The 15,801-nt window shown below is 34.7% G+C and overlaps 1 protein-coding gene and 1 pseudogene across 2 annotated transcripts; both read left to right on the forward strand.

Moving 5' to 3' along the window:
* Positions 1-3,324: 3,324 nt before the first annotated feature.
* LOC306856351 (liver-expressed antimicrobial peptide 2-like) lies at positions 3,325-4,775 on the forward strand. Its single transcript, XM_079395588.1, has 3 exons — positions 3,325-3,436; positions 3,708-3,871; positions 3,959-4,775. Exons 1-3 carry the CDS (start codon positions 3,356-3,358, stop codon positions 3,996-3,998), a joined length of 285 nt encoding a protein of 94 aa, XP_079251714.1. The 5' UTR covers positions 3,325-3,355; the 3' UTR covers positions 3,999-4,775.
* A 1,964-nt stretch (positions 4,776-6,739) lies between these two features.
* Positions 6,740-15,314, forward strand: LOC306855612 (phosphorylase b kinase regulatory subunit alpha, skeletal muscle isoform-like; annotated as a pseudogene). The gene is made up of 16 exons: positions 6,740-6,880; positions 8,080-8,248; positions 8,367-8,449; positions 8,529-8,609; positions 8,739-8,837; positions 8,938-9,081; positions 9,499-9,552; positions 9,663-9,785; positions 9,857-9,952; positions 10,107-10,206; positions 11,808-11,886; positions 12,016-12,150; positions 13,914-14,082; positions 14,167-14,237; positions 14,832-14,993; positions 15,186-15,314. The product of its transcript is annotated as a phosphorylase b kinase regulatory subunit alpha, skeletal muscle isoform-like (transcript).
* The last annotated feature ends 487 nt before the right edge of the window (positions 15,315-15,801 follow it).

The following is a 15,801-nucleotide window of genomic DNA, read 5'->3' on the forward strand; positions in this document are numbered from 1 at the left end:
TTGGCGGTTGACAAACAACTTAATGGTGTATTTCCGCCACCAACTGGTATGGAGTGTGAATCAAAGTGAGTTTCTCCCTCCCCCTTTTTATTTAAATGTATATTTATATTCTATCCCACAATTTAGTTTTTTTAAGGAACTGCAAAACTACACTAAAACATTCATTATTCGAATTATTTTGTAAAATATATCTTATTATAAATTGTATTTTCCTATTACCTAATTCTTGCATTAAAATTCTCCTCTCATTGTCATATTTCTGGCAATACTGTATGACATGTTCTACTGTCTCTTCCTGTCCACAAAACTCACACCTCCCCGTTTCATGTTTACCCATTTTATGAAGTGTGCTATTTAATCTTGTATGCCCAAATCTCAATCTTGATATTATTATTTCATCTTTTCTATTTTTCCCTGCATTTCTTATTTCACCCACTTTCCCTTGTATCTTATAGAACCATCTTCCTTTTTTCTCCTTATCCCATTGTTTTTGCCATCTTCCCTTCAGTCTTTTTTTGATTAAACTTTTGATTTCATTCTTACTTAAATTGATAATTAGGTTAATGTCGTTATTTTTAACAGTCTCCTTCGCTTCTTTATCTGCAATTTCATTTCCTTCCACCCCAATATGTGCAGGCACCCACAAAAAACACCACTATAATCCCCATCATTTGAATTCTATATAATGTTTGCATAATTTCCATTAAAATGTCTGGTCTGATACACAAGATTAGACTTCAGTACTCGATTAAGAATGCCTCTCACAGCTGGTATGTCATTCCCTGTGTCCCACTGTGCATACTATCCACCCTATCTGCCCTTAATAGTATTGAAAATGACTAATGTCACATAGAATTTAGGATGGACAGTATGCACATTGGCATACTGTCCAAAATACAACATGTTTATTTACCTCAGACCCATTATTCTTCCTAACTTTCTTTAGTTCTTTTTTTATTGTGTACTTTTATTTTTTTCGTGATTTTATACATTTTGTCATTTAATTTGGATATGTATTTAATCCCAAAATGTATTTTGCAAAAGTATATTTTAAAAACTTAGGCTATTTTCAGATACAATACACCTAAAATACCTCTTAAGTGTACTTCATGACAACTGGGTTTACACCTTTACATTAAGTAGTTATTTTATTTCATTAATAAACACAGTTTTTTAAGTATGCTAAGTATGCTATACTTTATTTTCATAAGGGATGGTCATTGCAAGAAATGTCAAATGCAAAAATGACACAAATCATTCAAGGATTTATTTAACCAACTGTATATAGTTAGGCTACATTTCACTAAGCCTTGCAAAATAACATTAGGAAATAAAATAAGAAAAAATAAACAGCTCATATCAGTAGTAACACATCTTTTACTGGTTATTTATTGAAATAGAAAAAAAAAAGTGTACGTTTGATTAGTTTCAGGCTATATTTTGTATCAGTTCCACACACAGGCGATCAATGAGTGGCTCAATGTTGTCATTTATAGTGACAGTGCAGACACATTGAGCCTAAAGTACATACTGGTGATCATGCAGTGTGATTACATTTGTTACCACAATTACGCGTTGCTGAACTTTACGGACTTTGTGTTGTGATGAACCGTATGGACTTTGTTTTTCTCTTTAAACCGCATCAAGACCGTTCCCTATAAAAACATCATATAGCCTAATTAGTACATCACAAATAATGATAGTCCACAGATTTTCAAAACAAATATTTTTTTTTCCCCAATTTGTGCCGATTAAATTGTGGGACTGGATCACACTGTTCTGTCATTTGGAGCACATGCTGGACTTTAACAGTTCACCAGTATGAGGCATGAGTTTTTACAATTATTCAATTCATTTAGAGTTCAATTTAAAATGTAGCCTATATGAATGTTTAAAATCCATTCTTTTAATTTTCCCACCATTAAGTTCATTTGAAATGGTCCTGCTTTGTAATTAATAATAATAAAAATAGCATAAAAACTGCATACATAACAAATAATTACAAGACCAAGCGAAACACGGTTGCAGTCTTATAGTATCTGTTACATTATTCTGCCTGTTCCATGTTTTGTATTCATAATATATTCATTATATTAATTTTATTAATACGTGACTGATGCAACGGCGTGCAAGATTCTTAGTCTGAACAGGCCATATGCTATCTGAGTGAACTTAATAACCTATTGATTTAGAGAGATGAGAACATACTTTTCTCTTTGAAATTATTTTCAAATTTTGAAGAAGAGATAAGCAACATCTTTGTATTATTTGTTGTCAAGTAACCTCTCCTGCAAAACCCCTAAATCTGCACTGTAAAAATGATTGCAATTTTAACAGTAAAACACTATAAAATGCTAAGGTTACTTGTTAAAAGGTGTAAGTTCCATTACTGTAGATGGTGAAAATTGTGATAAACTTAATGGGATATTTCATGTCATTTTAAAGTAAAATACGGCTAAATGTACAGATTTTGCAAGTGAGAAGAACAAGTAGTCATCGCACAAGAATAAGTCAGTGGGGAAAAACATACATTTACTTAGCCAGAATTCCCTGTGACTGCTCAAATTTGATGTTTTTTTTAATCATTATGTTTCTCTTAGTTATTTTGTTGTCACATTGTATGTTGTTAAATGTATATTTATTTGATTATTTTACCTCCTATATCTTAGTATTTACCTCATCTTGTGGAAAAGCTAATGATCTTAATCATCACGTCTATGATTTTATGGTGAAAGTACAAAACACAACAATAAATGTCAATTAAATCCATAAACCTAAAACATTTCTATCATATTTTAATGGTAGAATTCTAATAACCACAGCTGACATTTTTACAGTACATTTAAAATGTTTTAGATGTTTAAGTAGTACGTGTATTATTATTATTATTATTATTATTTAACAGTGTGGTGCATGTAATGTTTTAATTTTTTTATAATGCAGCACCACCCACATTGTCTATAAACTGTTAGCTTTTATGTTTAATTTATAAAATGATTTACAATTCATTTATTTATACAAAACAGTCTAATCATGATGTAAAAATATTCTACTATAAATCTGTAAAACATTTAAGGCAGCACTTCTGAGAGATGTTTTACTCCCATCGATCCCAGAAGCTTGACGACTGCACATTAATGCCTGTTTAGGCTTACGTAAACTCTCAAATATTTACCAAGCACGCAATTTTATCTTGGCCACGGCCTTGAGCAGAGTAAGAGAGCAGAAGAGACGGATAGACAAAGAGGGTGGGGTGGTAAGATCAATGTTGGAGGGTTATAAATACACATGGTCATTGCAAAGCTTAAGTAATCGTCTGGACACACTGCCATACTGGAGTTTTGTGGGAAATAACATGACCAAAATGATTCTGCATCACTTTAACCTGGCAAAATTTGGATTTTGCACATTAATCTTGCTAGTGCTGATGCACCAGGTGAGTTTACATTTCTTTCCAACAACTTTTTTTTCACATGGTATCAAGAACACGTGATACCACGATATTTCTTTTGTAAAAAAATGCTTTTACATTTATCATATTACTAGGTCACACTTCACAGTATTTGTTAACATTAGCTAGTTAACATGAGCTAATACTGGACAATATGTAATCTTAGTTGATGCTAATTTCAACACATTTCTTCAAATTCTTAAGAAATCCTTAACAGCGTGCATATGTTCCCAACTGACTCAGAAATGTATGTTAGGTATCTGCTATGCCAGTAGTGACTCCTGAGGTGCGATCAGATCTTCAATCATCACATATACTTCACCGCAAGATAAGAATGTCGCCTCTGTGGCGAATCATGGGGTTCAAACCATATGGAGCCTATTGCCATGACAACATAGAGTGTACTACAAGTTTATGCAGGTAAGTCACCGCTGCCATCATTTCCTATCCCTGAAAGTCCTAAAACTGTCCTGAAATCTGAAAACTGATTACATTTTCTACCCACAGGAACGGTCATTGTTCGTTTAATGAGCCTGTTCATTCTTAGTGGAGTGGAAGCCTGAAAACTAGTCATTTATGAGTCAACCCAGTATATATAGTTTATGGCCATAGGCTATGTTTCAAGCACTTTAATTTCTGAACTGTATATAGCATTGTACATGTACTGTGCAGAGCATGTGGAGAAGTCTGACTTGAAAAGTTACATTGGTTTCACTGTATATGATTTCTGTTCAAGCCATTTAAAAACATTAATTATTGGTTATTAACATAATGATGTTAAACAAGAATTTTGGGGTTTGTGTTTGACTTGAATACACAATTAACAAAAACTGTAGTGCATTGTAAATATACTTAAAAGACTGTATTAATCTGTATGAGCATGATTTTTTAATTTATGTAATGCATTATTAAGAATCACAGTGCCGTAAAAGTGCATTTGTTACTGTTTAGAATGAAGACTTGCTGAAAGTATTGAGGCTAAAATTTCTATTTTAAGTATGAAATAATTATATTCATGTAATATGTGATATAAAGTACTGTATTAGATAAGCTATGAGGGCATACAGAAGGCCTCAGTAGTGTCGATTAAAATCTATACTAGGCACAGGGCTAGTGAGAGAACGTGCACAGCCGCACATATCTTTCTCAGGATGTTCTATGTTCAGAGAAACGCAGTTCTAATGGCAAAGGGCCCTGAAGTCACTCAGTATCCGCATGTTAGGGAGAGGAGTATTTGCACTAGAATGTACTGTAACAGACTGATGTCATTGTACTGTGAACGACCTCCACATGTACCCAGATTGCATGTTCTTTTCCTGATACAAGAGCAAAGTTTAAGTTAGTCAAATAAAACACTAAAAATACCAGTATTTCTGTGACGCTTCATTATTTCAATTTACGGTTCATTGTTTATTTGTGTATTCGTGGTACAGTATCCATTTCTGATATGTTCATGGTTAAATATGCATTTTTTAAAGCAACAATTTTCATTTTTAAAATGATTTATAATATTTATAAAATATTATATTTAGAAAATGTGTAGTGCCCAAATATAGGCTAAAAAATGTCCACATCAAAATGTATGATTTTTACAGTGAACATAAGCAAATATGTACTGTATGGTAGTTCATCATATTTAGTCTTTAAACGCTTTTCCGTGTTGCATTGCCAGTAGGTGGCAACAAGTGACTATGTTTGATAGAATCATTGAATCATCATTTGATTAGTTCAAACAAATTGATTCAAACACAGCTTGTGTGTAACTAGACTGACATTGAGCTCATTTCAAATTTGATGCCTGCTACTGGTGTTCTATTCTGTGTCTAAACTTCTGAAACATTGCTTTCTCTGTCTCATATTTTAGAGCAGTAACTGGAATTTGGGAAAGAAATAATTTATTTTAATTTATACTAATGATTTTATTTCAATATTGGATGGAAACTGCAGTTGTAAATATAAAAAAGGTGCGCCTCAACACCAGTTACTTAATCTGATGTAACAGATACTACTGAACAGCTCGTTTTTAAGGCTTTGACATTTGCCTACCTCACACTTGATACTTGACCACCGGCAGCTAAGCTAAGCACACACTGCTTGTGAGATTGTAGAGCTAAACTGCTTACAGAAAACTGCCAACCATAATGAGAAGTCGCAGTAATTCCGGAGTGAAACTCGACAACTATGCCAGAATGTTGCAACAGACAATCCTCTGTCACCAGGTGAGTCTCAATCATCTCAGGTACATTTCTCATACCTACATTTCACTGCTGGTTATACCCTGTATAATTGTGTATGTGACAAATAAAAATCTTGAATCTTGAATCAGGTGAGTGTATGGGAACAGCACGTGTTGTGTTGCTCTTGGTTCACAAACATAAACACACACACTTGCTGTGTTGACATTTATTGAAATGGCAGTGTAACAGCTTTAAAAAGAAGAAGGCCTACACTTTAGCATACTTTTAAGTAAGCAAATAATACACTTAAAGTGCAAACTGAATGTAATGTTAATATAGTTTATATTCATTTTAAACACAATTAGTTGAATTTAAGAGTGCTTTTAGCCAATTAAGTAGGACTTAAATGCATGTAATTTTATAATTTTGCTATCTTTGAAATGATTAAAGTGTACTGACGAATATACTGACAAACATTTATGGGAAACTAAAATGTACTTCAATGTCATTTTTATTGAAACTTGTGTTATGTATTTAAATACATATATAATTACACTGTTGTAATGATGAAGTTGCAATTTTGTAAATTCAAAAATATTAACTTTAAGTGTAATTTTAAGTTTTAAGTGTGCTTTAATATTTTATTCAGAAAATAAGGGTACTTCTTCAAAGCATGACAAAATATTATTAAAACAGTGATTTAAAATGTACTTAAAAGTCAAAATTTCATTTTCATAAAATCATTTACACACACTGAAGGTGTTCCAAACTAAATTATCTTAAGTGAATTTTGTACATTAAGTACATTTAAAAAATATATATTTTTAGGATTTGAAGTACGCTACAAGTGCGCATTAATACAATTTATGCACACTTCTTATTCTCAAAGTAGTTTACAGTTTGACTTTGGTTATTGAGCATTTGAGAATATTTTATGGAATTCTTTATTTGATATTTCCATCATGCAACAGGATTGTGCTAATGTACAATTACAAATGATAAAGATTTAAAATCAGACATAGATTTTTGGTTGACTTTGGTTGTTTTAAATGTGTGTCTGGGAGACCATGTAAAATGCCAGAGGGCAAATCATTTGGCTCATATTTCTTTCATGGTCATAGCAGATGGAGAGTTTAAGGTCACGGTCAAGGCTCACTGCTCTCTATCTCTCTCTCTCTTGTTCTGTGTCTCTTCTCATTCTGCAGAGTGTGTCAAACTAATGCGAGGATTACTGCAGTGCATGATGAGACAGGTATGGATAAACAACATCATTCTGGTATATTCAAATAAATATTTAGAAATCATTAATAAGTCAATGCTTTCCCACACTTCTTATTGGTTAATTCTCCAAACTTGTCAGAACACATTCTGATTAAATCTGAGCAACCCAGCTTATCTTGCTCAGCATATCTAAAACATACAGTGTAGATAATGCTTTGCTGTAAATACTGAGTTATCATTATGGTGATCTTTTCAAATGAAATTGCTTTGAAGAAGAACATACACTACCGATCAAAAGTTTGGGGTCAAGTCCATTGTCCTCTTAAAATCTTTATTTTTTAATAATGTGAAATAAAAACAACTTAAAATAAATTATATTTCTCTTTTAATACATTTTAAAATGTTAAAAAATTTCAGCAGCCATTACTTTAGTTTTTCTGGATTATTCAGTCAACAAAGTTAGCTAGAACAACATTTATTTGAAATATGTTTTGTAAAATTATAAATGCCATTATGATCAATTTATAAAATTTATAAAAATATACATTTCTTCCTTAATGACATTGTGTGCTTTTTTTTAAATCAGGTCATATTATATAATAATGCAACATCATAACGAATATAGTCAGAATTTTCTCTAAACAGTTTTGTATAATAAATATAATTTGTTTCTGATCTGAATCACAGTCTGCACTCATCACCAAATGGCAACCCCATTATAGTTGTGGGACATTACTTAATTACTTTGTGGAAATTAATTTTCTCTCAGAGTATATTAGCTTATTAAGGTTTAGAGTGCATTACGGTGGTTAGCTATTGTACAGAAGACTGTTTCGAAATCTTGAGATAGCTTGTTTATAATTATTTGTGTGTGTGTGTGTTTCTTCAAAAAAACAAAAAAATATAATAGTTAAATCATAAACCTAAGAAACTGATTAATGTACACATACACACTATTGATGAAGGATGTTATGTGGGCTCCATGTTACTGAAATTGTGACTGTTTATTAGTGCATTGTGAAGCATGGAACAAATACACACTCATGTTCCTATATATAAATATAGATATGTATATTTATCATAGTTATTATAAAAAGCAAGAATTACAAAATGTTGCCTGGTTTACAGTTCTGTTCAAGGATGATGCTGCATGTGAACCGGCCTTGCCATAGAAACAAAGACTTTTTGTACAGTAACTGTGACACTACAGAGTCTGTTTTTATTTTTCAGCTTGATAAGGTGGAGAAGTTCAAGTACAGCAAAAGCACCAAAGATTGCCTTCATGCTAAATACCATACAGGAACTTGTGCCACTGTTGTTGGTGATCAGGAATGGGGTCATCTACAGGTGGATGCCACCTCCATCTTCCTGCTCTTCCTTGCCCAAATGACAGCATCAGGTTGACTTTAACTTTTCACTTTTAAAGTAAAATTTCTCACATGCAGCATAATGCATTGTGTTATGGAATCAGAGTGCATTTTTAATGAAGTGTCTGAACATTTTCTTGTGTGGAACAGGGCTGAAAATTGTTTATAGCCATGATGAGGTCGATGTTGTCCAGAATCTGATCTTTTACATTGAATCAGTGTACAAAGTGGCGGTAAGCACCATTATGCTGTTCTGATACAGAAAGATTTCACGTGGTTTTCATGAATATTAAGACTGTAAATGATTCTCAGGATTTTGGAATGTGGGAACGAGGAGACAAGACGAATAAAGGGATCCCTGAGATAAATGCTAGCTCTATTGGAATGGCAAAGGTAAAATATTTAAATTTTTAGTGATAAATTGCATAATCAGTTAAGAATTGGTTTCACATGTCAAGCAAGTGTCAAATAATGATCTCCATGTCATAAAATAACATGACCTCTTGCTGCATGTTTATTCAGGCAGCTCTGGAGGCCTTGGATGAACTGAAACTTTTCAGTGCCAAGGGCGGCCCAGAGTCCGTCGTACACTCTTTAGCCGATGACATTCAGCACTACCAAGTAAGAAACTCATTTATGATGTCACACATGGGAGGACAGCGTCCTTCATGCCTCCCGTAAGTTACAGAATGTTTTTCTCTTTTTGAAACCTTTACAATAGTCTATTCTCAGCATGCTGCCAAGGGCATCGACATCCAAAGAAGTAGACGCTGGGGTTCTGTCCATCATCTCTTATCCAGCATTTGCAGTCGAGGACATTGACATTGTTAATATCACCAAAGAAGAAATCATTTCAAAACTTCAGGTGAATACCAGTGTCTTCAGATCTGGGTATCAACTATTCTCTTGCGATCAGATTTTCACACGTGTTATTTTTGCATGACATGTACATTTTTCATAGAAAACATGACATGAAGCATGTAATACTGCATTAAAACTATGCAGGCAAAATGTGCCATTGTACTGTTGAAACAAATTATTTTTTTCAACTAAACAGGTATAATGATTACTAATTTTTATGAAAACTTGACCTTTAAAGTTCAAGACATTTACTTTAAAAATAAAATAATTTGCATTAAATAAAAATAAATAAAGATAACATTATATATAATTTATGTACATTTTAAGTACAACTTATTTATAATTATAGAAACAAAAAAAAATTAAGTCTGACAAACACGTTAGTTATTTAGCATTTATTTACCCCTGTATTGTCTCATAGGGCAGATATGGATGCTGTCGCTTTCTTAGAGATGGACATAAAACTCCCCGAGAGGTAAAACCAAGCTTGAACAATTTGTCAGACAAAATACGTCACTTCTATGTGTGTGGTTGTCTTTTGTATGGGCGTTTGGAGCTTATTCCACACAATCATTCTTTTCTAAGGACCCTAATCGATTGTAGTACGAGTCATCAGAGCTGAAGCTCTTCGAGAACATAGAGTGTGAATGGCCACTGTTCTGGACATACCTCATCCTGGATGGTGTTTTTATCAACAGTCCAGAACAGGTACAGACAATTCAATAAATAACCAATTATTCTTTAGAAAACAATGCTTTGCTTTTTCCTCTCTCATTAAGGTTCAGGAGTACAGAGAGGCTTTCGACAGCATTCTCATCAGAGGGAATAATGGATTACGATTGGTCCCTGAGCTTTATGGTGTTCCTCCAGATAAGGTACAGTCTGGACACACTTAGTTATTTTGCTCTTGACACCAAAGCACTGGGTTTTGTACTGTTTTGATGAAACCATATTCCTGGCTGAGTGATTCTTTGTGGGTTATTCCAAAGGAGAAATGGACTTTCATCCTGTGTGTGTCATTTCAACTAGGTTGATGAAGAATCCTCACACCGTGGAGAGAGTACCAGTAGGCAAGTATCCACTGAAATGGGGCCAGTCTCTGTACATATTGGGTAACCTGCTGGCAGAGGTACAGTAAATTTCACAAAAATCGCTCTATGGTAATGCTGTACGGCAGTGTTTCTCAATCTGTTTCTGGAGGCCGTGCTGCACATTATGTCTCTCTTATGAAATACACCCGTTTCCACTCATTCATCCTGTTCATCGCTTCAGTACAGTTCAATGCAATCATTTAAATCAGGGAATTCCATGCAACAACATTTCACAACATACAGTATATATGTATGCTTGTTTATAAAACCATCCAAGTAGGGTCAATTCTAATTTTATAATACTATATATAATACAATACATAATATATGTGACCCTGGACCACAAAACCAGTCATAAGTGCCAGTTTTTCAAAAAATGAGATTTATACATCATCTGAAAGCTGAATAAATAAGCTTTCCATTGATTGCTGAGATAGGACGAAATTTGGCTGAGATACAACTATTGGAAAATCTGGAATCTGAGGGTGCAAAAAACTCAAAATATTGAGAAAATCGTCTTTAAAGTGGTCCAAATGGAGTTCTTAGCAATGCATATTAATAATCAAAAATTAAGTTTTGATATATTTACAGTAGGAAATTTACAAAATATCTTCATGGAACATGATCTTTACTTAATGTCCTAATGATATTTGGCTATTGCTACAAATATTTCCCAGCGACTTAAGACTAGTTTTGTGGTCCAGGGTCACATATAATAATGCTTTTATTCGGTAGAGATGCATTAAATTGATCAAGAGTGGCAGTAAAGACATTTATAATGTTAAAAATATTTCAAATAAATAATGTTGTTTATAGTTATCAAAGAATCCTAAAAAATCATGGTTTCTCCAAAAATATTAAGCAGCACAACTGTTTTCAACATTGATAATAATAAGAAATGTTCCTTGAGCGTCAAATCATCATAAAAGAATGATTTCTGAGGAATCATGTAACACTGAAGACTGGAGTAATGGTGTCACGAATACTGGCCATGCTCTTCCGTCAACTCGCCACCAGATGTCACTCACTCACCACATTGACTCTTACACTACACAGCACACTGGACTACAGTTCCCACAATCCATTGCACAGATCACAGCTGTCACCATTCACACATCACACACACCTGATTATCATTTCACAATCACTCACTCACTATTTAAGTCTGGGACTTGCTCTTGCTCAAGGCCGAGTATTGTTTGCATTTATCACTCACCTAGCTATAGCAACTCTACAGAACCATTGTTCTAGTCCTAGTCTTGCCTTGTTTATCTTGCCGTGTCTGACCCTGCCCGTGTTTCCTGGAATAACCCTTCGCCTTGCCGTTTGGACTCTGTTTGCTCCCCCTTTGGATTATTGCTCTCGTCTCTGGATTATCTCTCTGCCTTGCCCCTTTGGATACTGTTTGCTGATCGTCGACCCACGCTTGCTCCACGGATTGCTCTGTCTTGCCCTTGCCATACCTGTTTGCCACTGTCTGATATAGTTAAAATTGATCATACTCAAAACCTATATGTTGATAAATATTTTTTTTCAATGGTTTGTGAAAGGAGCGTGATTTTTGAAGATATTGTTTATTGTGGAATTATTTGTGAATTTTATTTTGCAGGTTGCTTTGATAAATGATTGTTCTTTATAGGGGTTTTTAGCAGCTGGAGAAATCGATCCTCTCAATAGACGCCTCTGCCCTGTTCCCAAGCCTGATGTTGTGGTTCAAGGTAAATCCTATGTTTGACAGTAGCTTAATCTGGATGATTCAATTTAGAAACCTGTTTGATGTTGCATATTACATAAGTATTCCATCTCACCATATTTACATTGGCCGTTTTCCATTCTTGTGTTTTCAGTGTCTCTCCTGGCAGAAAACGATGAGATTAAACAGCTCCTGCAGAGCCATGGCATTGACGCAGAAACCCTGGAGGACGTTCACCCAATCCGAGTTCAGCCCTCCGGAGTGCTCAGTCACATCTATGCCAGACTAGGTGAGCTCAGGGTAGAAATCAAGGGAAAAACTCAAGTCACCTTAATTCAGTGGTCTCAATCTCAGTTCCTGGAGGGCCACAGCTCTGCAGAGTTTAGCTTCAGCCAGCTCCAACTCACACCTGCTTGGAAGTTTCTAGTAATCCTGAAGACCTTGATTAGCTGGATCAGGTGTGTTTGATTAGTGTTAGAGTTAAACTGTGCAGAGCTGTAGCCCTCCAGGAATTGAGACCAATGCCTTAATTCATATAGCACTTTATACATAGCAAATCAAAGTAACTTATAAACAGAAATAAAAAAACAATGATATAAAATTTATTATTCTGATTTCAAGCATTTCTATAAAAGGCATAGTGTCATTTGTCAGTTCAGTGTTGATTCAGTTCAGTTCAATAACTGTAAAAAGCTTGTTTATTGTGAAACAAGTTCAGTTTAGGTATTGGGGTGGGCGATATACTGGTAGACACGATTAACCGGTAGAGATTTGTCAACTGGTAGGGATCTTGGACTTTTCTCTCTATCACGATTACGCGCTCACATGACGTTACTGTACTACATGGTCACAAACTCATCGTTTGCACACGCTTCTAAGCATCGAGGTTTAAAAACGATGGATTGTAAGCCATTGAAATGCAAATAAATCATTATTTCGCTATTTGTATGTGAAGGCGGTGCTCATAGAACTCATATTGCTCATATTTAACTTTTTTTTCTTTTTTTTTTTTTTTGCTGCTCACAAGGCCTTAAACGGTTAAATACACATACTTGTGTCAGTGACCGTCTTTGCAAGTACCCTTGTAAACACAGTAAGTCTTTAGTGAAAGCAAACAGCTGAGAAAGAAAACCTGTATATTGGATCCAGGCAGCTCTTAAAGTGACATTCATGTTAATCAAACAATAAAAGAGACAATCTCTCACTGCTCTTGACTAAATCACTTTTGTAACTTTAATAACAAGAAATATGTTTTTTATTTAAACAGTGAAGAGTATGCATATGTTTTTATTCATTTGATTACTTTATACAATGCAAGTAGCATTTCTTGTTTATTTGTTATTTATTTGTTTTGTTTTTTAAATCGCTGACTGTTTACTTGTCTTCAGTGATTGTTTTTTTTTTTTTTTTTTAATTTAGGCTAGTATTATTATTATTATTATTATTATTATTATTATTTTTGATATTGACACTCCTGACAAGAATTATGAAATGTCTATGGTATCAACAATTTTGATATAATTAGACCTCATTTAAAGCAAAAATAACTACGCTGTGATGTATATTATTATTATTATTATAGTGAAATTAAATTACTCATTGTGATAAAAGATTTTGGTCATATCGCCCACCCCTATTCAGGCATAAACAGCTATACAGAAGGAAACAGTGTCATTATTTAGTTTAAGTTAGTTCAAGATTGATTCAATTTAGTTTTTAAACTTCTGCAGAAGAAAAAGGACCTCATTTGCATACAAAGTAAGTGAATGGCAACCACAAAGATTTTCAGCAAACAATGAAAAACAATTTCAGCCTGTTCCTCTAACAAAAGTTATTAAATAGCTTCAGAAGACTTGTATTGTACTGCACAAATACTATGAACTATTTGTTTGATGCCTTTATGGTGTTTTTATAGCTGGTCCCCATCCCCATTCATTATCTTGAAGGGATACAGTGTCATGATGAACTGAATTTTTGAATGAAGAGAGAGAGAAACAAAATACAAAAATACACACACAGACTGACAGATTTTACTGTGTTATCTTTTTTCAGGGCGCAACCAAAGGCTAGGACTGACTGGACGGCCATACCGGCGAATTGGTGTGCTGGGAACTTCCAAATTCTACATTATTCGCTGATGATCTGATGATCACAAGCAAATTGATCCTGCTGTTTTGGCAACCTTGAAAAAACTACAGGATGGTTATTTTGGAGGAGCAAGGTAACGTATTTAAAGCGGTTAGCCCATTCAATATTTGTTACTTACATACAGCAGGCTAAAATCAAATCAGTTTTACATTTCAAGGGTTAAGACTGGGAAATTTTCTGCTTTTCTTGACACCTCCTGTTGTGCCCATCTTACATGTATGGACTGTGGTGAGTGAGCCACCAGCTAGCAGCACGAATAATGAGCTTTTCTCTTAAAGTCTAAAATGTTCATCCAGAAAAATTACTTTCTTCTGTGGAGCACAAAATATGTTTTGAAAGATACATTGAGTCAATTGGGTCCATTGTTGCTGCTGACTATCAAAATATAAAAATATATAATCTTTTGTGTTCCACACAAGAATGTAATAAAGATTCAGAACAGCATGACTTTCATTTTAAAGTTGAATCATTTTCTTATTTTATTTGCCAGTTAGCCACAAACATTTTTGTATGGATTGTAAAGTCAGTTGCCAGGAGTTTGTTGGCTGTTAACTTGCAGTTTTCCCCTTTTCTGCATGACATTTTTTGTTGAAATGTGTGGCCTGCAGTTGACAGTCACTCTGTCAGACAGTTTGCGTAGCTGCATGGGCGGATGCAGGCTTGAGGGGCATTTTTTGTGATGGAGCAGTAACTGCTGTGACAGTTTTATATATTGACACATGTGGTGAAATACTCAATTGCTTCTCAAAAGTGACCGAAAACGTGCTCAATCCGCTGAGGTTTTTATTTAATTGTGTGTGTGTGTGTGTGTGTGTGTGTGAGAGGTGGATGACCTGGCTGTGTATCTGGACCAGCTGCTGGCAGTTCATCAGCAGAGTCCCATTAGTGCCACTAAAGGAGGCCTCAGCCGATTCAGGGCAGCAGCCAAAAAGACTCGGGAGATGGTGTCTCTGGTGCATAAATTCAGAGAGCTCAATATACACAGTGAGTTTTTAGATGGTCATTTTGACGCTGTTCAGAGAACAGTCACCTTTGCAAATGCTCAGAAATAATTCATGATTTTATTTTAACCTCTCCGCAGATGTTCACATGTACCTTCCAACTAAACTTTTCCGTTCTCCGGCACGCATTTGTCATTGAGTCAGTAGCACTAATAACCGAATTCTGTTTCTGCAGAAAGAACTGGGAGCTGATGAGAGTCTCCTTGAGAGAGATCACATGACTGGGATCTGCATGCTGATGTATGACAGTGCACCCAGTGGCCGTTTTGGCAGCATGACCTACCTTTCTAAAGCAGTGGCTAGCTATGTTGAGGACTTCCTTCCCAGTGGAGCTTGTGCCCTTCAGTGAAGCTCCAAACTTAAGTATCACATTTTAAATGTAGTGTAGGTAGTATTAATCATCTCTGTAGATATGTGTGTGAAAAAGTAAAAATGTTGTCTTAAGTAATTATGAACAAAGCAAGTTAAATGTGAAGTGTGTTACTTTGGCTCCGCTGGCTTCACCAAAAATGGCTTTGGTCGGTCAAGCAGTCCTGCTCCAAACACACAACATGAGATGTTGTTCTGCACCGAGTGGTCAGTTGTTTAGCATTAGCGAATTAGCCAAAAAGCATCTTTCTCGATTGTTGGCTATTCAAAAGTTACTGTGTATTTTGATGGTTTAAGCTGAAGCTGAATAGTGCCCCCTATAGAGTGCTGCAGTGATGTATTTTTATAGGCCAACCCTAGTTATCATCACTCTGGCTCAATAATATTTTTTTCATTGGCTTTTGTACAGAAAATCAGCTCTG

This window comes from Barbus barbus, assembly GCF_936440315.1.
Source record: "Barbus barbus genome assembly, chromosome: 36".
NCBI lineage: Eukaryota > Metazoa > Chordata > Actinopteri > Cypriniformes > Cyprinidae > Barbus > Barbus barbus.

Bases quoted from the DNA above. Each gene is read 5' to 3' on its own strand.
- LOC306856351 (XM_079395588.1), top strand. From the start codon at position 3,356: ATGACCAAAATGATTCTGCATCACTTTAACCTGGCAAAATTTGGATTT. The intron at 3,437-3,707 runs GTGAGTTTACAT...AATGTATGTTAG, and splicing joins TGCTAGTGCTGATGCACCAG to GTATCTGCTATGCCAGTAGT. The intron at 3,872-3,958 runs GTAAGTCACCGC...TTCTACCCACAG, and splicing joins TGTACTACAAGTTTATGCAG to GAACGGTCATTGTTCGTTTA.